At 37.0% G+C, this 26,058-nt stretch overlaps 1 protein-coding gene across 3 annotated transcripts in view; it reads right to left on the minus strand.

Annotated features, from left to right (window-relative positions):
* Nucleotides 1-8,579: 8,579 nt before the first annotated feature.
* The window catches only part of itsn1 (intersectin 1), a 67,854-nt gene continuing 50,375 nt past the window's right edge, over nt 8,580-26,058 (minus strand). For 2 of the 3 annotated variants that reach the window (XM_023328072.1, XM_023328071.1), the window contains 15 exons: nt 16,513-16,634; nt 15,211-15,317; nt 15,009-15,110; nt 14,846-14,927; nt 14,453-14,551; nt 14,256-14,339; nt 13,332-13,415; nt 12,379-12,510; nt 11,980-12,060; nt 11,203-11,324; nt 10,571-10,653; nt 10,411-10,494; nt 10,180-10,244; nt 9,329-9,437; nt 8,580-9,234 (listed from right to left, as the gene is read on the minus strand). In XM_023328072.1, the coding sequence (XP_023183840.1) occupies nt 9,086-9,234; nt 9,329-9,437; nt 10,180-10,244; nt 10,411-10,494; nt 10,571-10,653; nt 11,203-11,324; nt 11,980-12,060; nt 12,379-12,510; nt 13,332-13,415; nt 14,256-14,339; nt 14,453-14,551; nt 14,846-14,927; nt 15,009-15,110; nt 15,211-15,317; nt 16,513-16,634 (1,505 nt within the window). In that variant the 3' untranslated portion in view covers nt 8,580-9,085. Of the gene's footprint in view, nt 9,235-9,328; nt 9,438-10,179; nt 10,245-10,410; nt 10,495-10,570; nt 10,654-11,202; nt 11,325-11,979; nt 12,061-12,378; nt 12,511-13,331; nt 13,416-14,255; nt 14,340-14,452; nt 14,552-14,845; nt 14,928-15,008; nt 15,111-15,210; nt 15,318-16,512; nt 16,635-18,170; nt 22,618-26,058 lie in introns of those variants that run through there. The other variant, XM_023328073.1, reaches the window with a different exon arrangement.

Below are 26,058 nucleotides of genomic sequence, written 5' to 3' on the forward strand. Positions count from 1 at the left end.
CAGGCAGTCTCTGTGACCGCCTAACAAGGATGACGTCAGCACTGTACTGGATTTAAATCAATGTAAATTTCAATCATTTTCTATTTAGCTACATTATTTTCCTCCAGTTTTATATATCCAAATCATTCAATGCAATATCTAGCAATGACTTGTGTTTTTAAATAGTCTTAAAATAGGATGCATTTTTTTATTGTATTTTTGGTGATGTGTTTTCTGTGTTGTGACTCACACCATTTCACTGGCAGAGTCGTGACTGAGGAGAGATTTGACTTGGTAAAGGCTTTTATGTCACCACATTGCACAGCACAGCCGGAGCTGGTTTAGCACATCCACAGGCATACAGTACAGTGGCAGTAAATGATTGGTGATGAAAGCATAACGTGTTTTATTAATCCCCTGAATATGTCTGAGTTGCAAATAGAAAAAAAAACAGCCAGAAGGCCTCCTAAAGTTTATGTTCCAACTTGGAAAGTTAAAGACTCTTCACATAATCCAATATGTCTGCATTAGAGTTTCTGTTTATCTCAGTTTAGAAATTTTGGAATCAGTGAAGAAAAATGAACTCACCTTTGAAGTAAACTTAATTTCTTCCACTAATTTTCCCCTCTGTAGTTGATTTTCATAGTTAATAAACCCAAAAACAACTAATTGTTTCCTTCGTGCACACTTCCCACGAATGTTAAACATGTTCAGTTTTCTTTTGTTTGTAGAGGTTTTGGACTTAACAAGCCCAATAGATCAATCTGTCCGTTGGTCCTGTGAGGATACTTGGCATTTTGGCCGTTTTTATGACTGTTTTTTTACTTGTTGACATCTAGATTTCGGTTCAGACATGTCCAAGTGCTGGCCATCTTGTCCGTTTGCTGTTATTTTGTTTTTGTTGTTGTTTCAAATATATTCCTCTGCCACAAAAAAAAAAAACATGTCAAGAAAGCAGTAATTTTTTCCAACTTTAGGAACATTTTGTATTCACTTTCACAACTGCAATCTAAAGTGATTTTCTATCATATACTCATGGTTTACTGTAAGGAAGAGTGGTTTTATGACTGACAAATCATATCTAAAGCATGGGGTCACAAAAAGGGATCAGAAGGAAAAATAATGGAAGGATGCTGCAATATGAAGTGTTCAGAAAATGATTAAATCTAAGATTTGAGAATTTTTAAGACAATTTATCCATATTGTTTATGAAAATCATAACTACCAAGATAAATAAGCTGATTTGCAATGGTTTAAGCACCACAGGTGCAAAATAGTTTATTTGTGGTCACAACCAACATTACAGCATCTTACTAAATAGAGAAATGGATGGAAGATTCTTCCTTTCATTATACTAAAAAGCTATGAATGGTTGAACATGAAGTAACAAATTTCCCCTATATATATATATATATATATATATATATATAGTTTTTCCAACATGTGGCAGCTGCCAGGCTCTGCAGACCAGAGGGGTCAAAGGGACAGGGAGAGCATGAAAAGAAGAAGCAATGAAGCCAAGCACAAGGCTGTTCTGCTGACAGCTCCACCTGCTGCTCAATGAGGCATTAAGCAGAAAATAGCAGGTTTTTTCTACTCCAAGTGCTGCTCTGTTGAGCTCTTTATTGCACATAATAATAAAACAGCCAGAAATATGTCTCAAACAAATGAGACAAGGAGAGACGGCACCACTAAGGTGAATGGGTTCGCTGATATGTTTAGTACATAGACTATTTAAAATGTGAGATTTTTTTATTTTTATTTGAATGAACACCACATATTTCTTGTTGGTTAATCGCTTAAAAAATGTAACAGAGCTGCAAATTGTGGAGATAAAAACCCATTCCAAAATCTCCATAGGGTTGGATTATAAGGATCATGGAGAATGAAATCTCATTCCAGTGTTGAGGCAGAGCAGAATTACATACACAGGGATACATTCTCTATATGGCACATTCAATAAATAAGAAGCAAATTTATATCTTTTTACCAAGTGGACAGTCCTATTGTTTTCACCACATCATAGTTTTGTTTAAAGCTACATTTCTACCACCATTAGAAACGGATTAAAAAGAAACAATTTAACAAAAATACAAATTTAAAAATTCTAATCTAATATTTATAAAAGTCAATTTTAGTTTAGTCTTGTATACTGCAATAAACTAATTTCTTTATTTGTTGAGTTCTAAAAACAAACACTGGCTTGGTTGAATAAAAGCTTTCCTCATTTCAGCTTTGCACTCACTCAGTTCATATTATTAACACAACTTCTGGGTTAAATACATATAATATTGTGTCAAACAGTTTGTGATGTCTGGGTCAATTACACATAATTCTCTGGGTCAGACTGTCACATAATCACCATCCCTATAAAGTATTCACACCCTCTAAAAAGATAATGTTTCCTTACTGTAACACTACAGTACACATAGTTAATAATTCTTTTAAGATATAAACTATAAGCAGCAACATGTTTTTTTCCTTTAAAGGGGCATTATTATGTATTTTTCAGGCATATAGTGTCATTTTATAGCACAGTCAAGTAACTATGTTACTTTCAGATGTTTAAAAAATGCTAAATATATCAAATATGACTTAAAAAAATCATACTTTGTAATCTAATGCCTTGAAATTGGGCCTCTGTCTCTTTAAGAAGCTCCTGCTCTTTCTGAAACTCTGCATTCAGAAAGTCATTGTTAGATGGCTCCACTATTAACCCTTTAGCAACGTTTTTCCAAGTGTTCCATTGAGAAGTATCTACTATAATGAGCTCAGCAGATGTGCAGTTCCACCAGGTGTTTGCTAATTTCTGCTGGCTAGTCTGAAGGAGCTGAGTGGGAGAGTCGAGGGAGGGTGGGGTGGAGGGGAGCTGCTTCTCACAGAGGAGCCCCACCTCCAGCTGAGGAGCTGCAGAACCTGCAGCTCTGAGGAGACGAGGTCCACTCAAGCATTATTTGGCACAGCTGAATGGTTGCCATGAAGAATAAAAGAATTTCTCAAACATGCATGAAAGAATCAAGGCAACACTACAGGTTTGTTTTGGATGAGGGAATAATATAACATGATGTAAAGCTAAAAAAAGAAAAAAAAATACTTGATACTGCCCCTTTAATTTCAATTCTTGAGAACTGTCGTATGTGTACTTGCTAATACAAATACAATAGTACACTTATGACTGTGTGGCGAGTACAAATACTCAGATAATTGTTTGAGAACCGGTACACATAGTTCATGTTCTGGAGACGAGTGAAATTGCCACGTTAACCCTTTTCCTTCAGACAAAAAGAAGCTTCATCTAACCGGTAGACTATAAAAGTGTATAATGTAATGATGCACAAATATAACATGCTGGCAAAATTAAAGTTTAACTGTTACACTGGTTTACCTACATTGTTGCTCATCAAAATATGGAAACGAAGTTAAGATCTCCCTAAAACTACTCGGGTCGTTCACAACGGCTCCCTGTAGTTACTACGTTTCCTTTAAAGCTTCCCACACTCAAACTCCATAAAACAATGAGCTCCAGTCTTGGTCCAAATGAATTTTATTCTGAACATTGAAAGACAAATACATACATCATCTTCTACAGTGATAATTAACAACAGGCTTGTTGTTATCGCTCCTCATATATTAACTCTCAGGTAACAGCAGTATTATTCACAACCTGGAAGGTAGACGGTAAGAACAGGCTTAAACTGGACTGGGTTAGTTTCAGTACGGTGTGAAGGGAAGAGTTAGAGAGGGAACAAATCATCGTTACTGGTTTTGTCTGCCACAAACACCAACATTCGTTCACATCTTTCAACATAAGCTGCTGATTAGACAGTGACTGGTCACTAAGCTGTTTTGTCATTTATTATTCAGAATATTATTGTAACTGTGGCTTTAAATTAAAAGTACTAGCTAGATTTACTATCAGGCAAGGTAACTAGCTAACTAACACATCTACAACTTCACTGTTGTCCGACCAGCTAATGTAGCTGCCATTTTGAATACTCAAGAGCATTAAACTTGGATAAGATAAAATTCTAATTGTTTTAAACTCAGAAATCATGTTAGTGATATCCTAAAAGTGAATTGGTTTAATTAAAATGAAGAATTCTTTTGTATAAGGCCAAGAAGTGTTAGCATGTTCATGTAAAGGCACGAGCACTATGTAGTTTAGTAGCTTTCTTTTCTTTTTTTTTAACGTTCGTTTTTTTAACAAGCCCATCTTGCACAAATTACAAGGTTTGATCTGAAACAATGGAAGAATTGGTTAAAATAAATCAGACATTACAGAATTTAAAAGCTTTTCTTCTGCCCAGTTCACACAGGCTACATGTAGCTCTGCAGAAAACCAAATTCATTGCTAAGTAAGCTGCACCTCAGCTTTATAAGATTTATTATTTATAACTGTTTTGCCAAAGTTATTTTGTAACATGAACTAAAAACAACCCTGAAAAATCAAACCAAACATATAACTGGCCTGTAGCTCTTTACCATTCCTCACCACACGTCAGACAAAAAGGTCCCTGGTTGGGATTTTAACCCACATCTCTACAATTACATGTAGCCACATTTTTGATCACTGAATCCATACTTTAAAAGTTTAGCCTTAAAGAAATTTCAACAGCAACATGTCAAAAAATTTTGTCTTGCGATAATACATCTCAGTGATGTTGAAAAGTTGAAAATACACAAACAATAACTTGGTTATAGAATGGGTGAAGCAGACTTACCTGGCAGACTTTTGTCATAAATATAAGCAAAGATAAACTGTGGGGTTCCTCAAGGCTCCATTCTTGGACCACCTTTTAGTTCATATCTTTCTGATTCCCCTCGTTTAGCTTTTCTGTATCTGTGCTCCAATAGATGCCACTCACAGGACCTCGGCATTGTTACTGTATGACTTTGATACTTGGGCGCCATGTTTTTCCATGCTTCTGTGGTATTTATTTAGGTACTTTTAGTGGGACTTGAAGGTCTTTTTCTAAACATGTCAATATTTGAAATGGATTCAATGGGCTGCTACCCCCGTGACCCGACCCCAGATAAGCGGAAGAAGATGGATGGATGGATGGATGGATGGATGGATGGATGGATGGATGGATGGTCAACTGACTACTTTGCTTGCTTAACTAATTGATCGTTTTGATTACTGGAGTCTATCATCTTGTTTTGTTTTTATGTGTTAGACTGAGTTTTTACTGTTGCTGGATTAAAATGAACAACTTGATATGTATGCTGATATGTATATGTGTGCAAACATAAACATAGTGTCAAACATGAACAGCTTTTTTTTTAACTTCACAAATCTTATCTTTGTCATTCCAGCAGTAAGCTTTTACTGCTGGAATGCTGGTTAATATTTTATCTGGTTGGTGTTTATTTTGGTGATACATTTTTCCACTGTCTTGCTGTTAAAGTGGGTCTTTTAAATATTTCAAAGAAAATCACTGATGATTCTGAGCATTGGGCACCATAACGTCATCTTTTCAATAAGTTAGTAAAACCAAGGGTTATATTAACAGACCCCAGCCCTATCCTATGGAGAAATCAGTAGAGGTATAAATACTGAGGTGAAACAGATCTGACTGAATGTTTTATCCTCCAGGCAAACTTTCTGACTGACTACTCAAAATGGCTGCTGGGTGACATATCAACTTGGGTCATTTTCTGCTGAAATATTGGGAACAGTGTCTGTTTTCAAAGTGCTAGGAGTGCTGAAGTATATTAAAATGGTTTCTGTATTGAAGCTTCTGTAGGGTTAAGGACTGGAACTGGGAATATGTTTCACAGAGCTTCTTTAAAAAGCCCTGAACCACAGGGACCTCCATTTGTTCATTTTCTTCCCCCTCTCCCTGCATAGTAATGACAACCGTGACAGCTTAACACTGCAGCAACATGTCAGAGCTGAGATGCGCAACGGAAAATAAAAGTTAAGACATTCTTGTTCACAGTACCTTGATTGAAATCAGCTTTTGTACCTGTTCACTGCATTGACTGTAACTCCGATGCATTGACATGTCTGTAAGTCGGTCATTTACACTGAATACCTATCATATACTTGCTTAAAATACTTGGTTTTTTGCAGCTTATTAGCATGGTTTTCAATACACCTGTACATATTAAGCACTTTCTGAGAAAATGTGGCAAGTGTTCAGTTGAGGTTAAAAACCAAACTATCAAGATCCCATTTTAAGTTCTATAGCTCATTGCTGAAAGCTTAGAAAAATTGATTAAGAGTTTGAGAAGCTCTTCACTGCCTTTAAATGTCACCTACCTGACTTTAACTTTTCTAGTCATTCACACCTGATCTTGCACACACTCACTCACACACAGTGGTTACGTTTGGAGGGACATAAAAAAAGAAGGGATTGTCACTAGAGTTTCTCTAAGACTGTCTGGATAAAAGCAGAAGAGGCGGAAACAGCAACAACCCGTCTGAGTCCGGAGTTGGACCGAATTCAACCTGGACCCCACAGAACTGGGACAGGAGCAGACTGGGATTAACTGCACCAGAAAGGGGGCACTGGGATTTTCATTATTTGCTGGCATTATGTATTCACAGCAAAAAACACAAAAATCTTAGCAATTATTTTTGGTCTAGTTTCCAGTACAAAGTCTTAGTCACTTTTCAGTAAGAAATAGGAGCAAGTTTTAAGTCAATAATTTCTTAATGCTGATGTAAAAGAACTAATTCCACTGATAAATTATTTCATTTCTGACTAATACCATCTCATTAATATTAAGGAATTATTGACTTAAAAAGAGCTGCTATTTCTTGCTGAAAAGTTACTTAGAAGTTAGTTTTGTCTTATTTCGATATTTGCACTAGAAACTAGAACAAAAATATTATAGTTTGTGTTTTTGCAGAGTTCTAAGCTAACCTAGGTAACCTCGCTTCTTGCTTTCTGTTAAATATTTGCAATTAATACATTGGTACCCCCAATTAAGTCTGTCACAATAAGTAATACATTTTGAATGATAAATTAAAATGAACTTGATAATTTCCATTCTGATTTTTCAAGGTCAATTTTGTTTAGAGAAATATCACAATCCATTTTCTTTATGGTTTTGGTTATAAGTGTTTTCCCCCCCAGTTTTATTTACGGTTTTTGGTTGCCATGTTTTTTCTTGGATGTTTCAAATATCCTCTAGTCCCAGTGTTGAGTTGTTGTTTTTTGCAAAATTAAACTCTATTACTTATTGAAAAGGCAGACTTGCATTATTATGCCATTGTTCACAAATTACTCAAAAATGGTCTCAAATCAACATTATTGTTTAGTGAAATAATTTCTGGGACAATTTATCATCCTAAATTTGTTGTTGTGACAGGCTGAACCTTAAATATGTTGTTGTGACAGGCTGAACCTTAAATATGTTGTTGTGACAGGCTGAACCTTAAATATGTTGTTGTGACAGGCTGAACCTTAAATATGTTGTTGTGACAGGCTGAACCTTAAATTGTTGTTGTGACAGGCTGAACCTTAAATTTGTTGTTGTGACAGGCTGAACCTTAAATATGTTGTTGTGACAGGCTGAACCTTAAATTGTTGTTGTGACAGGCTGAACCTTAAATTGTTGTTGTGACAGGCTGAACCTTAAATTGTTGTTGTGACAGGCTGAACCTTAAATATGTTGTTGTGACAGGCTGAACCTTAAATATGTTGTTGTGACAGGCTGAACCTTAAATTTGTTGTTGTGACAGGCTGAACCTTAAATATGTTGTTGTGACAGGCTGAACCTTAAATTTGTTGTTGTGACAGGCTGAACCTTAAATATGTTGTTGTGACAAGCTGAACCTTAAATTGTTGTTGTGACAGGCTGAACCTTAAATATGTTGTTGTGACAGGCTGAACCTTAAATATGTTGTTGTGACAGGCTGAACCTTAAATATGTTGTTGTGACAGGCTGAACCTTAAATATGTTGTTGTGACAGGCTGAACCTTAAATATGTTGTTGTGACAGGCTGAACCTTAAATTGTTGTTGTGACAGGCTGAACCTTAAATTTGTTGTTGTGACAGGCTGAACCTTAAATTGTTGTTGTGACAGGCTGAACCTTAAATATGTTGTTGTGACAGGCTGAACCTTAAATATGTTGTTGTGACAGGCTGAACCTTAAATATGTTGTTGTGACAGGCTGAACCTTAAATATGTTGTTGTGACAGGCTGAACCTTAAATTTGTTGTTGTGACAGGCTGAACCTTAAATTTGTTGTTTTGACAGGCTGAACCTTAAATTTGTTGTTGTGACAGGCTGAACCTTAAATATGTTGTTGTGACAGGCTGAACCTTAAATATGTTGTTGTGACAGGCTGAACCTTAAATTTGTTGTTGTGACAGGCTGAACCTTAAATTTGTTGTTGTGACAGGCTGAACCTTAAATATGTTGTTGTGACAGGCTGAACCTTAAATATGTTGTTGTGACAGGCTGAACCTTAAATATGTTGTTGTGACAGGCTGAACCTTAAATTTGTTGTTGTGACAGGCTGAACCTTAAATTTGTTGTTGTGACAGGCTGAACCTTAAATATGTTGTTGTGACAGGCTGAACCTTAAATTTGTTGTTTTGACAGGCTGAACCTTAAATTTGTTGTTGTGACAGGCTGAACCTTAAATATGTTGTTGTGACAGGCTGAACCTTAAATTTGTTGTTGTGACAGGCTGAACCTTAAATTTGTTGTTGTGACAGGCTGAATCTTAATACCCCGACTTTGACGGCTAAATATGTGTCAATCCAAGATATGGACCTGGGGTTTTCTTATTTTTTGAAAATGTTCTCCATTTGATCCCAAGTAAGCCCTCTTATTGTTAATTTCTTCCAAATAATGGAAAAAATGGCAAACAACATAAAACTGACATGGCATTTAAGGTTGTTGTTAAAGAGGATGATATTTAGTTACTTAGTGTTACTGACTTTACCTGGGGTTTTCTTGCAGAACAAATCTTGCTGTTAACATATTAATCTCCCTAAACATTAACAGCCAGATCACACAATGAGTAACCCCAGCCCGTTCCAGGCCTCTGGTCCAGTTTATTCCAGTCCAGCTGCGCTGTCCTCTTTTCCGTTTCTCTGAGTTCATTCCCGGGCCAGTCCCATCTGGTCCAACCTGCCGCTCGTTTCACGGCTCTTCAAACAGCTGCAGGTCCAGCCTAACGACAATCTCCCCCGTGGGAACCTCATGAAGCAGCAGCCTCTTCGTGATTGGTCCTTTGGAGCCCTGGTCCTTCTTTATCTCGGCCAATCGGATCTCAGTCCTGCCGAGGAAGTCTGCAGAGACAAGACGTGGTAAATCAAGGGGCGTTTTGTCCCTCTGTTACAAACAGTAACGCTGGATGGTTTAGAAACTGAATGCGTCACACACCGTCAGGTGAGAACTGGTCTCGTTCAAACACAGTGATGCAGAGGACGTCCTGTTCAAGGTCCTTAATAAAAAACTGACAATTGGAATTCCACTTGGGATTCAAAGTGTCCTGCAAACAAAGAAAACAACTCAGATGAACTTTGAATTCACCTTCCCTAAAACCCACATTGGTTTGTTGGGCAGGGCAGTAACTAGGTATTCTCTGAGGTGTTTGCAGACACATTAAATTCAAATTCAAACAATAAAACACCTTATTGATCCCAAAGGAAAATTCAAATTGTCTAAAACATTATTTTACGAGTCTAAATTCTATGTCCCTGTCGCAGTGGCACACACTTTCCCACTTCAATTATGGGTTAGGGTTAACAATTTTAACAGACATCTACAATTCATAATCCTTACTTTTCTTTTCAGATTTTCTTTTCTTAGTCTATTTTAGACAATAAAACATATATAACACAAAAGCAGAATTTTTTTCAGTTGACAAATATGCACCACTTTCCCAACTCCAATAGAAAACACTGAATTGGTTCATGTATAAAATGTGGATATGAATAGAAATACTTCAAACATTCCTGATTGATTTATTTTGCTCCTTATTAATGTTAAAACATCAACATTACTAAACATTACTAAGTTTTAACCATGTAATAAAATTGATTTTTTACTTTCACTTTACTCTTTTAGAGATGCTTTTGATTAGTAGTAAGTTGGACACAACATATTTGATTTGTAGTTGTTTGATGATTTGACAAAATGTAATATTTATTACTCATTTCATAATTGTTTTTACTATGTAAAAACACAATGTAAACAGTGTAAGAAAATGCCTATAGTCATTTTTCTCCTACCTGTACTGTTTTTGTGATATGGCACTGAGAGCCCATGGTGACTTCACAGTAAGGGTTGCTTTTACCTTGAAACACAGACAATGTTGCTGCTGATTATTGTGGATAAAACCAGTTGAGATAAGGTACTGATTAGCTTCATTAGACTATCACATTAAATCATGATGCTTTGAATAAAAAAAGCAATACCACAGATTTAATAAAAGGTCGACCTTCAATGGCCTCTTTACGTACCGTGGGTGCGACAGGGTTTGAGCTCGATGCCCTCCACGATGTTAACCATCAGCCTGCCGATCCCGGTCGCCCTCTGAGAACGGACTGAGACGAGGAGCAGACAGGTCAGCCGCCGGGGTTTTAATGAAACCACAGAAATCAGCCTGAGAGTCCAGCTTACCTAAATACGCTTTCTCCCTCTTCTTCTTCTCCGTCTCAATGAAAAGCTCCGAGGCGGCCTTAATTTTCTGAACCCATGCCGTCCTGTAAGGAGATGTAAGGAGGCAAAAAGTTGAATTATCTAATTTAAGGAATACACTCTCAGTTGGCTTTCCAATGATATTATAACTTTTATTGTATTTGCATTTGTCATTGTGGTATCTGGGTTTTGTTTTCTCTCTTTCTGCAGGTTTAGAAGCAGACGTTTAAGTTGTTGACTTGTGTTCTCTCTATGCTTCTTTTCCTCTCCTCCTATCTCCTTTCTTTTTAATCCTTTGCCCCACCTTTCTCCGTTTCTTTTCTCTCTTTCTTTTTTGTCTCTGTGTACATTACATCTGAAATAAACCCAAAATAAGAGCATCACAGGGAAACCTGTAACACTCCAGTCAATGTGTTGGGCTTCGCCTTGACACTCTCACAATTCTGAGTGCCAAACTGCAGGACAGGACACATAAAAGAAATAAAAAAGAAATAAAATTATTGTAAAAGATTACAATAATAATATTAATAAAGAAATAAGAAAAAACCATAAGATGACCAGCTTATAAAAGCAAACATCTGAAGCCCTCGTCTGGGTTGTGTGTTTTCCGTTACCGTTCGTTGATGCTTTCAGCTCGGAGGGTGTAAACTCGGTCTATGTGTGAGATGTGAAACAGAGGCTCATCCCCTGATGGATCAGTTGGCAGCTTTACTAACACTTCGTTCAGAAAGATCGGCTGAAAGAAACAAAAAGATTCAGTTAGAAATGAGGGTGTGAGTGGGTACATATTGTATCATTTACCATTTATCTTGATAAATTCCTTATCATAATAAGACTTTGATTTATCGGTGTCACAAATTCCAGTTAATAATCTTTAAAAACCACTGAAACTGTCCATATTGTTGAGATTGCTAGTTTTACTATTTTCTCCATTTTCTGTTCAATCAAAGCAGCAATGTACATCAATACATTTGACAATATGATTAAATGTGGTTACTATGTGCAGTTTAGTCAAACAAATGACACTTCATTATGTGACTGATGTCCTAAAGAAGTACATTACAAATAAAACAGGGAAGTTTTTTAAGAGCAGTATTAGTTTGTAGGGCTGATTACTGAGTCATGCAGTCACAGACACACAGTAAGCTAAAAAAAGAAGCAATAGTTCTTATCGTCACTTTTCATGTTATCACAACAGTACCAGTAAATATTGTGATCAATTTTAGGTCCATATCACACATCCATCACTGAGGGTTTACCTTCTGTTGAAAACTACACTCGTGCTTTCTTACACAAATAGGGCAAAGTGCATTAAAGTTCAAGAAAAGAAGGTGAAATTTTTGTTTTCCTCCATTAAATGAGAGCACAGATACGTTTGCCAGTCTTCTCACCGTTTTGTACATGCGGTACTGCAGGTGGGTTTTTGAGGAGAAGACTTTGTCAGAACCTGAAGAGCCCAGAGGTTTGGTGACCTGTTTGAGGAAGGGAAAAAAGTTTAAATTTGTTTAAGTGTGTCATGAGTCCAGAAATATACTGCAACAGACGAGGAGCTGCAGACGTTTTCAGCTAACTGTCAAAATCAGTGAAAACAGATGTACACAAATTTCCATTTTTGAGGATGTTAATCAGTTCAAATATACATTTTTTTAATCTGGTGAAATGGCGCCATCTATAGCTTAGACCTCAAGAGCTGTAGGAATGTGTCCATCTTTTTAAATAATCAATTTTATGGAAAATTTGGATTGATGACATAATTCAACTGAGCCACAGCTTCGTACAGGAAGACTCACCTGTGTGAGCAGCAGGAAGTCGTTGAACAGGAAGCCGTAGAGCTCCTTGCTGCTCTTTGCTTTGAACAGCTTCCCGCTGTGGAGGAACTTCCTGGGTCCCAGACAGTTGGTGACCGAGTTGAACACCAGTTGCTAAAAAGAACAGAGAAATTTATTTGAAATAAACAAATTAAACGATCATACAAGTTTTAAGGTGATGGTGTTAAATGTTTTGCTCTACAAAGTTTCTGGTTCTTTTTATTCTAGTTTTTTTTTAAAAACATCACAAGATTGAAAGTATACTTCAAAAAGTTTTACACCACATACATATTAACAGTAAATGGATCTCAGTGCTGCTTCTGACATAGTGAGAAATGAGATTTTGATTGAACGGGGAAAGTACTTTGTGATAAACTGGGTCACATCAGGCAGGAATACTTTCCATTCAGAAATAATTAGGGACAAAAGATTAATGCTTTAATTTCTGCTTCTAAAACAATCTGACAGGACGCTGGGAAAGACGACTGTTGTGTTCAAGTTGTGCTGAAAGGAGTTAGCCTATCAGAGAAGCTGTTCAAGCCTGAAATAGCATCTCGATGCCAAACATGTAGCAGATGACCCCAACACTAATGTCAGCGTCCACATTTCTAAAGAAATCATTTTTCTAATAAATGATTAATTTAAGCAAACTAAGATCATATGTGGGATTCCTCAAGGTTCTTTTCTCACACTAATTTTTATTGGATATATAATTGCGTAATATATATCCATGTAATAATCTCCATCAGATTATTAAATTTTTCTATACATATTCTGATGACACCATATATGTCGTGGCTGCCTAAAGTTGTGTATATATATATTTACATTTTCTCTGTAAAATATGTCAATAAGGTTATTCAGGAAAGCTTGCCTTGTCTTGAGTATTTCACCTCTTATTAATCTTAAAAAAGTGGTTGCGGCTGATACTGCACCTCTGACAGCCCCTCACACTGAACGTGAGCCTGAATCCACTCCAGCCGGTCAGAGTTCTCCTTCTCTCTGACGCCTTCATTCACCTGAGAACACACAACACACACTTAACTCGTCATGCACATGCAAGTACATTTTCTATCAAGATTAACTTCTCTTACAATCATGTTTGAGTAAAAAACCTAAAAACCTTGAAAGCATCAAACAGTTAAATCACAATTGGAGTTCCAAGTAGTGTTTTAAGAGCAGATAGCCAATTTGATGCATTTAAAGTGTCATTTTAAAGTACACGTTTCTTACTTTGGTGATTTAAAAGATGGTTAAATCACAAGATGTTAATGTAACTTTCAATATCTTGATAACTACGTTCCTGTAATGCACTTAAACTCTCATGAATAAAACACTAATTATGTGTAGAAAGGTGAGACTTTTAGATGCTGCCATTCACTGCTGCACTATTTTACACAATCTCCACACAACTTGATCATTTAAGTAGCTTAGTGACACAGACACTGGGACAAATAAGGGTGTGTCTCAGTAACAATGCTGGTCAGAACCTTAATATGGCTAGAATTGGATTTTTTAAATACTTTTAAATCTCTGGTTAGGATGTTGGTCTCTATTTCACCGTGTAAATCACTCACTATGTTCAGGCTGGTGATTTTTACTATTCTCTTGATTAGCCACCTTATGAATCATTGAGATTGGGTATTCTGTATTTAACGTTGTCACTTTTTGGCAACTTTTCTCTGCCTTGTGTTTACTTTCCAGACACTTTTATCTTTTACACATATAAAACTATTGCAAACTACAGCTTGATCATAATTCAAAAGCATATATGTCCAAAAATAAATGATAGATCCAGTCATAACTGATTTTCCGGTCCGCTGCAGGCGGCTGCCTCAGTGTGTGTTTCCAGTTTTCACCTGTGAGCAGAGCTCCTCTGCTTTCTCCAGCGCTGCTTTCAGATGGCTGTGGTCTGGATGAGACTCTGGAGTGTTTTCTAAGGTCTGCAATCAGAAACAGTTCAAAACAATTCAGACTCAGATTAGAAGGCGGAAACAAAAAGTCCTTGCAAATCCGGAATTTTCACGAGAATTTTATGTGCTCTAATGGTACAAACATTTTTGATGATCAGAGGGTAGCGTGTGACTCTCTGCATCGGCTTGAGTAGAAAACTGGACAGAGGCATTCCTTTGCACCTGGGATCCATGGCTAACCTCTGTTGGAAACACCAAACATCAAAATTTATTGTTTTAGTTGCAGTTTCCCACACAAAAATGTTTTTAATACAATTTTGAAGACTTTTGAAGTTATTTCATGTTTAAAGGGGCAGTGCTGTGTGTTTTCCAGGCTCACAGTGACATTTCACAGGACAATCAAGTAACTATGTTAACTTCAGTTGTTAAAAATTGCTATGTATATCAAATATGACTTAAAAGAAATGTTAACATGTAATCTAACGCCTTGAAATCTTTCTAAAACTCCGCCTTCAGGAAGTAATCAGAGTTCTTACCTTGAGGAAGTCTTTGATCTCAGGATTGTCATCTGTCTTCTGTTGAATCAGCGTGGCCCCGTTCAGCTGACATGAACAGAACCTGCAAAAAAACAAGATGGCTGCTCCACTACACGAAGCAGGACATAAACTCCTACAGACAGAAAGCGATCCACTTCCTGACCTGATGTACGGCTGCATGTGAGGCAGCTGGTTGGTCAGGATGTCGCCGATCATCTTCACAGGCATCCGATCGCCCGACATCTTCTTCCTCACCCTGAGAGCCCTGCAAGAAAACCCCGAGTCAGCACATCTGTAGAAACTACAAGAGGCGTATATCTAAACTTTTGTTTAATTGCGTTTATTATTAGATTTTTTTTCCTCACTTGAGAAGTTTGATGTTGCACATGATGAGCTCTTTCCAGTTCACAAAGATCATGGCCACTTCCTTCTCCGTCAGCAGCTCACACTCCAGCAGAGGCTTATGGAAGATCTACATCAACACAGAAGAAGTGACGTTTAGTGCAAGGCAGATTTCAAAGAGAGCAAATTGCTGTTTTATGGTGTTTGATATCAATTTATAGCAAATGTCTGAACACTGATTCATTCTGAATATCAAATGCTTGCAGTGTTTCTCAAAATTCTGACTTTCTGATATTAAATTAGAGCATCTCTAACAGCTGTCCAAATGGAAATTATTGATCTCATTTTAATTGATCATGTTATGAATTTATTTATTGATTCATGAGCTAGGCTTTCAGTTTGCTACGGTTGAAGACGATGTTTTCTCAAACTGCTTACGGCTGTTATAAATAAATATTTCTGAGCAGAATTCAGTGTGATGTGTAACAAAATGAATTATAAGATCAGATATTTTGTTCATGCAAGAATTTAAATTCTTCTAACTTACAGCAATTTTAACCTGATAACGTGAGTGAAAATAACAGAATTGTGTTCTTGTTTAACATCTACGCAGTTTTCTTGCATAATGTGAAATAATTACTTGGTTTAAATTGCAGTATTAAATTGTAGCAACCCACTGTTGAAGATGGATGAGCTGTTAGTACTCCTCTCTTGTTAAATTAGCTTGATGAACTTTAATCTCTGAGTTTTATAGCAGCCTACTTGAATCTTCAAGGCTGTAGGTGAACATTATTTTTCAAGTTAAAGAGTATGCGAATTATATAATGTACTGCATAAACGTGAAGTAGAAGGAAAATCATACTTCTACATTTATATTCACCCCCTCCATTCTTATTTCCCTAAATAAAATCTGGAGCAAAAGATTTGGAAATTACTTAATTGAACAGATTCCATCTGTGTAATTTTATCTTTTTTAGCCTACGCAAAATTTATGGTGAAAAAAAAAAAAGACACTTGAACACTTTTCATCATAATGTTGAAAATGTTCCAAAATTACATTTAAAAAATAATCGTCTGATTCTTGATTTATCACATAAAATAGAGCAACACATTGTCAACAGCATTAGAGGTAAAACGAGGCATTTTCAGAGCCAAACTTTTTAAATGGGAAAAAACATTGGAAACAATATCTGACTGTCAGAACTGTCCCAAATGAAAAGAAAAACTTAATAGTGAGCTGATGTCGTTAATAACATAGAAAAAACAGTGTCGCTGCAAGTGACCTCTAGGTATAGCCTGATGAACCCTCATGCCGCTGTGGTTACCTCGGTGACGAGCTGCAGATCGTTGACGTAGTTCTCCTCTGTGACGATCAGCTCGTGGATGTAGCCCTGTCTCTTCCTCTCCATCGGACTCAGCATGTCCAGCAGGTGGAGGTCAGCGCACCCTGAAGGTCAAATGTCACAGAAAAAAAAAAAACAACACACCACCGTCACCCTGGCTTTTCTCAGCAGGAACGGCGCTACCTACACTAAGCATAGAAAAAAAGGAAACCATTTTCGGTCATACATACCTGAGATCAACATACAGATACTGGCGTGGCATCTCAGTCAAATGTGACACTGTCAATATGAAGCTCTGTTCACTATGTTTACTACAATGCAGTTTTGTTCTGCGATAAGGACGGTCTGCACTGATGTGTGTGTGAGATGGTGGATGACTTATTGTTGAAGGGAGCTGCAGCGATTCAGCCGGATGGGAAGCCACAGAATTAGTTCAGTCTGTGCTTCAGACAACAGGCTGGACTAATGATAAAACTACATGGACACAAACAACTTTTGCACAAAAAAAGAAAGATGTTTTTGTTTAGACCTTAGAAACAACTGGTGCAACTTTTTCAATAAAACCTTATTGCTGAGATGGAAATATTGAATATTATTAGCAGGGAACTATGTTTGTTAGAAACCAAAAGCAAAAAATCAGAAATTGTTCATAATTGTTTATCACAAGTCATACCACTACTGCAAAATTCACAGACATTATGACATAGATGTTTTCCTAGTATTGTGCAGTTCTGGTTAAGAGTTTTAAGGTTATTGTCAAAACAACAGAGGAAACATGACAAAAAGTATTACATTTAATTAGTGTTATTTGCTATAATGCTAATAATGATTTTCCCACTGACTTTATTTAGAAGGGTTCAAACCATTTTGACATGCTAATTTTGGAAAATATTTGCTTTGTTTTATGATTGTATCTTTAAGAACTTGCATACTTGCAGAAGGGATTGCTAACCTGCTCTGTTTCCTCAGGTTTTTGCATTTTGAACTGAAGTTTACATTAATGTTTCATAAATAAGATGAAAGTGGGTTATGTGTAGAACAACTTAAAATATCTAATAGTGATTTATCGATTGCTGAAGTAATTGTCAACTAATTTAGTGATGAATTAATTCTTATTCAATTAATAGTTGGAATAGTTGATAGAATAATCAATTATTAAAATAATTGTTAGTTGCAGCCCTAATGTGAATGACTGAACTAAATACTTTTCAGAGAGACGCCATGTGCTGTGAACTGGCTCTGTTTGAATAAAGTTGACTACATTCTGGGAGACTCCCACCTCAGTTAGAAACCCAGTTATACCAGTTAAAACCAAACTTGTTGGTTCAACAAAGATTACTGGAAATTTACTTTTGCCGGAAGTATGAATAGTTTTTGGTTCGACTGTTTATGAAATGAACTAAAGTTCCTGGTTTACGATTCTAAGCAAAGGGATTGAATAGTTTTGGAATCCACCGTAGAGACAAGCAGTATGACTTATTTTATTACTCAGTTCTCAATATGAGAAGTATCCTTATAAAATGAATATTTTGTCGAGTTTTAACAATTTAGGTCAATTTATTACAGTAAATAGCTATTTTAAAAAGGTTTTTTTAAAACAAATGTGTAATAATGTGAATAACAAGGCCAGTTGTCTGCAGTCCATCTTACAGTATTTAATCATCAGAACAAGCAGGCTTCAATGTTTCATAAAGACCTCCACTCATAAAAACAATTCAATAAACACCATCATTCTGTATACTTTGTTCACTCATTCAAGTCTTTTGTTTCCACCACGTTTATTGGTTTCCATAAAAACTGCTCATTTATGCATTATTTTTTGATCACTCACACATTCATTCATACATGCACTCACTGCCACCTTTCTGATTACATTTGGCTTTCTTAAACCATCAGTTTAGCTATACTTATCCAAATAAAGGATAGCACATTACAGTTTATTAATTATGAATCAAAAAGATCTTATTTATTTATATTTTTTTAACTAAGCAGACTAAACCAGAGTCACGCTGTAACTCAGAGCTTAGCTAAGGTTTTTCTTCCAATAAAACCACTTTGACACATCATAAAAGTTTTTTCTACAAATAAAGAACTACGCGTACAAATTCAAACCTTTTTGACCTGTATTATTTTAAATTTTAGAGTGATTTCGATAAATGGCAATGGAGACAAAAGTAACTGCAGAGGTTGGGACACAATTGATTTTAGTCATCATATCCTCAACCAAACCGGTGTTGAGGGGCGTGGCTCTGGTTTAGTCCGCTCCTTTCTCTAAACCAATGAGCTCTGTCTGTCAAGCCTTGATCATCAGTAACCAACTGGTAAAAAAAAAAACAATAAAAAAAGGTGAATGTAAATTAGACAAGTTCCCAAAACAAACAAGTCCAGTTTGCTAAACCCCCCAATGACCTTAACTCATCGACCAATCAGAGAGATTGACTTTCAATACTGACTCAATGAGGAACCAATGAGATTCAAGAAGGCTCATAATGCTAATAGATTATTGCTTCCTGTATAAAAATGTATATGTATTTCTATAATCATTTCATTCATTTGTGTTTCTGAGGGTAAACATTAAAATCACAATACTGTCATTTGAATAAACAACAACAAATAACCCTAATACAAACAAGAAATGGCAGTCCCTCTAACACTAGTCTGTTGCTATGTAAAAAAACAAACAAAAAAAAGGTTCATGTCTCGACTGTAACGGGTAATACACTGTAAATAATCTGTCTCAAGTAAAAGCGAGGCAGTGCTGTCTCCCTGTGCATTGGCTGATTCAGTAAAATGACACTAAAACGTGACGCTTTCAGAATGGAATGAGGTGTGGGAGAAATGATCCGCTTGGAACAAACTGATTTCATCGTGGAGATGCACCAAGAAATCTGCCCGCGAATGGAACTGAATGGAACTGAATGGTACTGAATGGAACCGAATGGAACTGAATGAAACTAAATAGAACTGAATGGAACCGAATGGAACTGAATGAAACTAAATAGAACTGAATGGAACCGAATGGAACTAAATGGAACTGAGTGGAACTGAATGGAACTGAATGGAATTGGCCGATTTTCAGCTGGTGAAGTGACCAGTCGATCGACTGGTTGCAAACTCAAAACTCCAATTTTTATATAGACAATTAGTGAATGGATCGTCTAAATGCTACCAGGTTGTCATTAACAACTTCCACAACCTTTGGTGTGGAAGTTGTTAATGAGAGAAGATGACTAAGTTTCAGTCCTTGTGAAATGTTTTAAAGTGAAGTCAGGAAACTGCTTTTAATTACAGGAAATCGTGACTTTGAGGTTTTGATTATGTCACTCTTTCACCTGTTGGTACTTGTTTGTTTTATACCAACTTTTTCAGATACAAAAAGTGCAATCTGACTCAGGAAGTCAAGTCACTCCTGACTTTGGGATGTTTTGTCAAACTGGTAAAAAAAAACATATGGTTCATGCAAGATATTAGATTTCTCAGGAAATTTTAGAGTTAATTCCAACATTCTTACTAGCATGAGTGGTTGCTCACATGCTAGTAAGAAAGTAAAACGCTGTTTTACAACTACTGGTCTCCTTCACATAGCATGATGTTGCATTTGCCACTTGTAATACAAGTACTGATCGCCCATGTCAGCAAAGCTAGATAAATATAGCTCTTAAAGAGGAATCGGAAAAGTCTACAATAAGTAGAAAGTCAGATATAGGAAATTGACCACAAATCTCTGATCGGTGCATCTCTACTGGAGAAAAGTTTTTGTTTTTTTTTCAGGCTTGTGTAACATTGATGTTTTAGTAAAACAATCCCATTTCTTTAAAATCTCAGAGGGGTGAAATGATTGTGCATGGCTAAATCATGTTTTCATACAATGCAAAAGGAGCTCAAAGTTGAAAAAAAAACGTGTTTTACCAAGCATAAAACAGCACCTGCTTGGTAAGGAACAATAGTACAAAGCATTTTGGCTTTTTTTTTTTTTTTTTTTTTTTTAAGAAAATGGGGTTAACACCTTTTTCACCAAGTGAAAAACAAAAGTGAAAAACAGGATAAATATAACTGTGACACTATGTGTGTGTGTGTTAATATTAATATTAAGTCAGATGTGCTACTTGGTTTAACCAGGGCAAGAGGAACAATGTTTACCCCTCCAACAAACAAAACCCTAGAAATAAGACGGATTCCTATGTGCAAACGCAATAACTTGGGTAAGAATCTTAAAAAGTCAGATGACTTCTTTCATTGGAATGATTTGGACATCTGAAAGCAGCCGCTGCACAACCACTGCACCCCTAATATCAAATCCACCTGCATGTCATCACGGTGTCCTTATCTTGGTCTAGCTCATTATTGCGTGAATGTCTCCCATCGACATAGCAACAGACAAAACAATAATAATGTAAACAAAACATCAAACATTAATGGATCATTTGAAGTTAATACACAGTCAGAATGGTAAAGTTCTACACATTAAAACATATCTGCTGTGAGTTGTGTGTGGCTGTGTTCTGTGTATCAGGCTGTTTTTGTAATTTGGTTGCAGAGGAACTTCAGCTCCACTCCGGTCGCTCGTCCCCTTTCCCGCCAGAAGGCAAGCAGCACTGCAGCGTAAGATTTAAGGGGATAGTTCAGCAATTTCTAAGATAGGCAAGAATTTTATCTTTTATTTGCAATAAATAACTCGTCTTAATTTAGTACAAAATCAGATTAGTTGATTTTCGAAGCCTACAGCTAGACCGAGATGGGTTAAGACCTAAGTGATTTATTTTATGAGCTTTTATGCCAGTCATTTTTGATTTGGATGGTTGCTCACACAAAGCCAAGTGATTATTTACACACAAAAAAAGAAGGTAGGAGGGAGTGCGCCACCAATGATCTTCCCGTGGAAACACAAACCGTAACCTGCGGACATACGTGCAACACGTTTAAATAAACATGATTTTATTGATTTTTAAGATGAATTACTTTTACATTAAGCACGGAATGTTTTCCATTTTCAGAGCATGCTCCAAGCATGCTCTTGCGGTCTCCGTTTCTTGTATAATCGGTTTGTGTGTAAATAAATACTCAATGCAAACAACATATAAAGGCTCATAAAATGAACCTGTTTTCAGCCTCCAGGACCAACTACATAATTCATACTAAACAAAGACTGAGAGAAAACTGATCTATTGGAGGTAAGTTATTACCCGTCTATAGTGTTTTAATAGAACTGGAATTCTCAACTATCCCTTTAACCGTCTGCTGCCATCAGTACTTCTCTTCTCCCTTAGAGCAGGGTGGGGAGGGGGAGGAAGAAAGAGGCAAGAGAAGAGGAAGGGAATCTTTGGCATTGAGGAGAGGAGACAGTTTAACTCTGAGACTTGTCCTCCAGCAGATAGTGGGTCTTTCTGTGAAGCTGTGGGAGGGGTAGGGAGGGGAGGGTTAGTGAGGGAGGGGAGCCAGAACCTTTGACTGACATGTGACTAAAGCGATGGTAGCAGGGTCAAAACAAAACAAACAAAGAAAAAAAAGAGATAGGAATGAGCTGAGTGAATGACTAATGACTAAATCTCCCATAAAGCCACAAAATGACCCACTATCCACTATCCACCCTGCTGCCACAAGGCTCTGTGTGTGTGTGTGAGTATGTGTGTGTGTATACAGTCACTGTGATCCAGTAAAGACATGTTCATTAGTCCAATCTTAAAAAGGGGAGGAGCTCAACAAGTTCCCCTCCTCTTCTCCCTTCATTCCCAATCGAAACCTCTAGCCAGATGAACCAGAAAGAGATGAAAAGCAAGAAAGGAAGAGGAGGAGCAGAAGGAGTGCTGACTACTGATCTCCCTTCCTGGCGAAGCGTGCCGTTTGGAGAGTTTGGCCAAGTCCGGTCAGAACCATGCATAGACAAAGAGTTCAGGGCGTGTTCGTTTTTTAACGTTACAGTCTGTCTGTGTGTCTGCCTGTCTCTGGCTTCTACAGGTGGAGAGGCGCCATGTCCGGGTCATGTGACCTCTCGCTGCTGTCCCATTGGTAGAGTGGCCTAGTGGGCGTGGCCTAGTGGGTCTCTTTGAGGGCTTTGAGGAGAGGGGGGTTCTGGGTAATGATATGATCCTAGAGAGAGGACGACAACAACAACATCAACAAAAAAAAACCCAACTAAACAAACAAAAAAACCAAACAACAACAAGAAACAACAACAAGAACAACGTCTGGTTGGGTGCTAGGTGGGTGGAGCGTGCAGCAAGACAGAGAGAGTGTGGAGGTGCGCCGAGACATGGGACAAGACCAGAGCATCTAAAGCGACAGCAACACACAGCTCACACACGATTTATGGTTTCATTCTTGTCTGCAAAATTCAATAAGTGATTTTCTCTTTGCAGAGCAGCTGAGTTTGTACTGAGAATAGATTACACTCCGGTGGACTCTATTCAGTCATTAGCAGTCATCAGGGAACTTCTGAAGGCCTTTGGTTCCACTTAGAGAAAAGGGGGCTGAATACTTTTTGCACCAGGGCAATAACAATTCCTCAAATGATTTGAATAGTTTGATTAAAATTTCTTGAGGAAAATTATCTGGCTTGAAGCTTTGTTAAATTATTTTTTACTATTTAGCGCACCTTATTCCAGCCGAGTGATTATTTAACTTGTGAAATGTTCTCACTTCCGCCAATAAATTGTTGATGAATGCAAAGTGCTAGTAGCAATGCGTCCAATTTTCAAGTTTGATTCGAGGTATCTGGGGAGATTTTATTGAATCCTTAAAATGACTTGCATCATGGAATACGACAGCTTTTTTATTTTTACAAGTGGCGCAAAAAAACTGAACACAGCAGGCGGCTGTGCTGTAGCTGATGCCTAGCCTAAGTGTAGCTTTACGGGCGAACCAGAAAATAAATTTCCTACCATCCCAGTCTCAATAAATGTGTTTGCACACATTCGCTCAGTGACGGTACGTAGCTGGTAGATGTTTCTGAGTGTGACGTAGGAGCCAAATCCAGTTGCGCCATAAATGTCTGGGCAAAGTGAGTGTTCATATACTAATTTGAGTGAAGTCGAATACATAAACTAAAAACTGGAGTATATACATTTTTTATAAGTGTCTGTGAGACAGATGCTTTACTATTAAATCCAGTATGATTTCAAATTTTTGTATCATTAAACTGTTGTTATTACAGGTTCATTTTCTAAAATACAGAAAAGTAATTGTTAAGGATGCACAAATATGAAAATTTGGGCCATTATTGATATCCAATATCAATACTACTGTTATGGCAAAACTTATCAATACTTTTTTTCAGCAATTTTTTAAATTCAATTACTCAATTAAATTGTCAGAATAATGAATATATTACTCAATTACTAAAATAATAATTCACAACAGACCTATTTTGCCCACCGCACTTTTCAGTTTATTCGCACAAACTGTTTGGAATCATGTAAAAAGTCGCTAAGTTAGAAACAGTGGGGTGATTATTGTTAACTGCACAAGTCCAGACGTGACCTGGTGGGCGGTTCTCTCTTACGGCAGAGCAAAAGCAGACAAGCTGATTTTCTGACCTTTTCAGAGGTAGATAAGATCTGTTTCAAATGTACTGGCAGATTGCTGACCTCCCGACGCTAAGAAACTTTGGTTCTGATTTATTGGTGCACCAACAAATCAGATTAGACGAATTCATCTCATCAGATTGTGACAGTACACTAATATATTTGTTGGCACCCCCAGATAGAAAAACCCCAGAAAAAAAATTACAAATACATTCATTAATTTTGGGTGAGATACTGTCTTCTAAAACATGTTTAAAATATATGCACTATATAGTGCTTAGAGTGGTCCAAGTCAGTGGACGATGTTAACTTGTAACTTTGTTCTGGTGGTTCAGTTTCTTTTCAAACAGAGAAAACTCCTAACAAACCAAAACCTGTCACTACAAACCAGGTGAAGATGTTGAGTTAGATGAGTGTGCGGGTGGGAGAACCAAATATAAATACAGCAAGAAGATGATGTGTTCAGAGTGTGTATAAAATGCAGAAAATTTTGTCATATCAGTTTGTCAGTACTATTTCTTTCCAAATTATCTGAACAGGAACTGAACAAATTTGAAAATACATCTTCTAAGTTGCACGGAGCTTTATGCTTTACGAAAAAGAAGCATCTTCATCACTTTCTAATCTGTTTATGCTACCAAGAAACAGGAATGCTGTTTATGCTATTATAATGCAGTGTCGTTATAGGGGTGTTATTGAAGAGGGTGGAGCACCTTTATATGAAGTGTGGGGGACCGACAGGAGGAGAGGCCCACCCAATCAATTTTTTTTATTTCATTTTGTTCACATTCAGTCACTGGTGGCCTTTATGAGACAGTAATTCCATAAGAGAGAAGGAAAGAGGGGTGAAACATGGGGTAAAGGTCGCACAGTGGTTTTTTCAGGGTATTTGCAAGTCAGCAAGTCTAATTGAATACATTTTAAGGCATTTTTAATGCCCCCTTGAGTGACATTTATAACCAAACAAAGTAAATAAAATAAAAACAAAGGGAATGGCTGGCAGACTCTGCTTTATTACAATCAAGCCCAGGAACAGTGACATTTCTGGGGTTTGTTTGTAGCTCCTGGCAGCAGCTTTGTGTTTCTCACACTGCATAAGTGAGAAACACATATGCAGCTGAAAAGTTTTTATTATATGGGTTTGCAGCAGAAGTGAGCCAGCTTCGAAAATAAACTTCTTTCAGCCAACTGGCAATACCTTTGCACTTACCCATGATAGACAAAAAATGTTAGCTAGCTAGCTATCAAGCATAAATTAGCAGCTAGTTAGCGGTAGTCTGAACCGCCTCATGTCAGAGAATAAAACAAAAGATGTTTGCATGTGACTGAATCTGTTGCATGACAGAAAAGTCCTGCCACCAAAATAATGAAATAAAAAATTTATATATGAGATTAAACAGTTCTGCCACAACAAAATTTAAGACCTCTGACTAATACATTTAAGGCTAACTTACATTTGTTAACGTTTTTAAGATATATTAAGTTTTCAATTTACATAATTTGTATATGTATGAATTCAATGCATATGTCGTCGGATAATTAGACATGCCACAAATCAGTTTGTGATTTTGGACAATAAAGCTACCATTGAAGTGGGAAAACGAACCAGAGTTCGTATTAAACACATTGAACAACTCGGGTGCAAAAGCACTAAGATTGGATTATTCAGCAACTAACACCCATCCAGTTGGGTCTGGGGAGAAACAAAGTATGAAGCTGTAGTAAAACCTCATGCCTACTGTTGGGTATGGTGAGGGATCTCACCCATTGCCTAACATATTGTCCCATATTGACAAGTGATGCTTGTCAATATGGGATTTTCTTTTTGCTGCCAACTGAATGAATTAAAGGTCAAGTCCTCTGAATTACTCAATATGAGAAAAGATTCATTTATTTTTCTACAAATTCCACAGAGGGTGCCAGCAAATTTGCATTTGCCAGTCCCCGTGTTTAGCTTTTTTGTATTTTCTTTTTACTGTATTGTGATGTTTCTGCTGCGCTGTAGAAA

The sequence above is a fragment of the Xiphophorus maculatus genome, chromosome 22 (genome assembly GCF_002775205.1).
Source record: "Xiphophorus maculatus strain JP 163 A chromosome 22, X_maculatus-5.0-male, whole genome shotgun sequence".
NCBI classification, from domain to species: domain Eukaryota; kingdom Metazoa; phylum Chordata; class Actinopteri; order Cyprinodontiformes; family Poeciliidae; genus Xiphophorus; species Xiphophorus maculatus.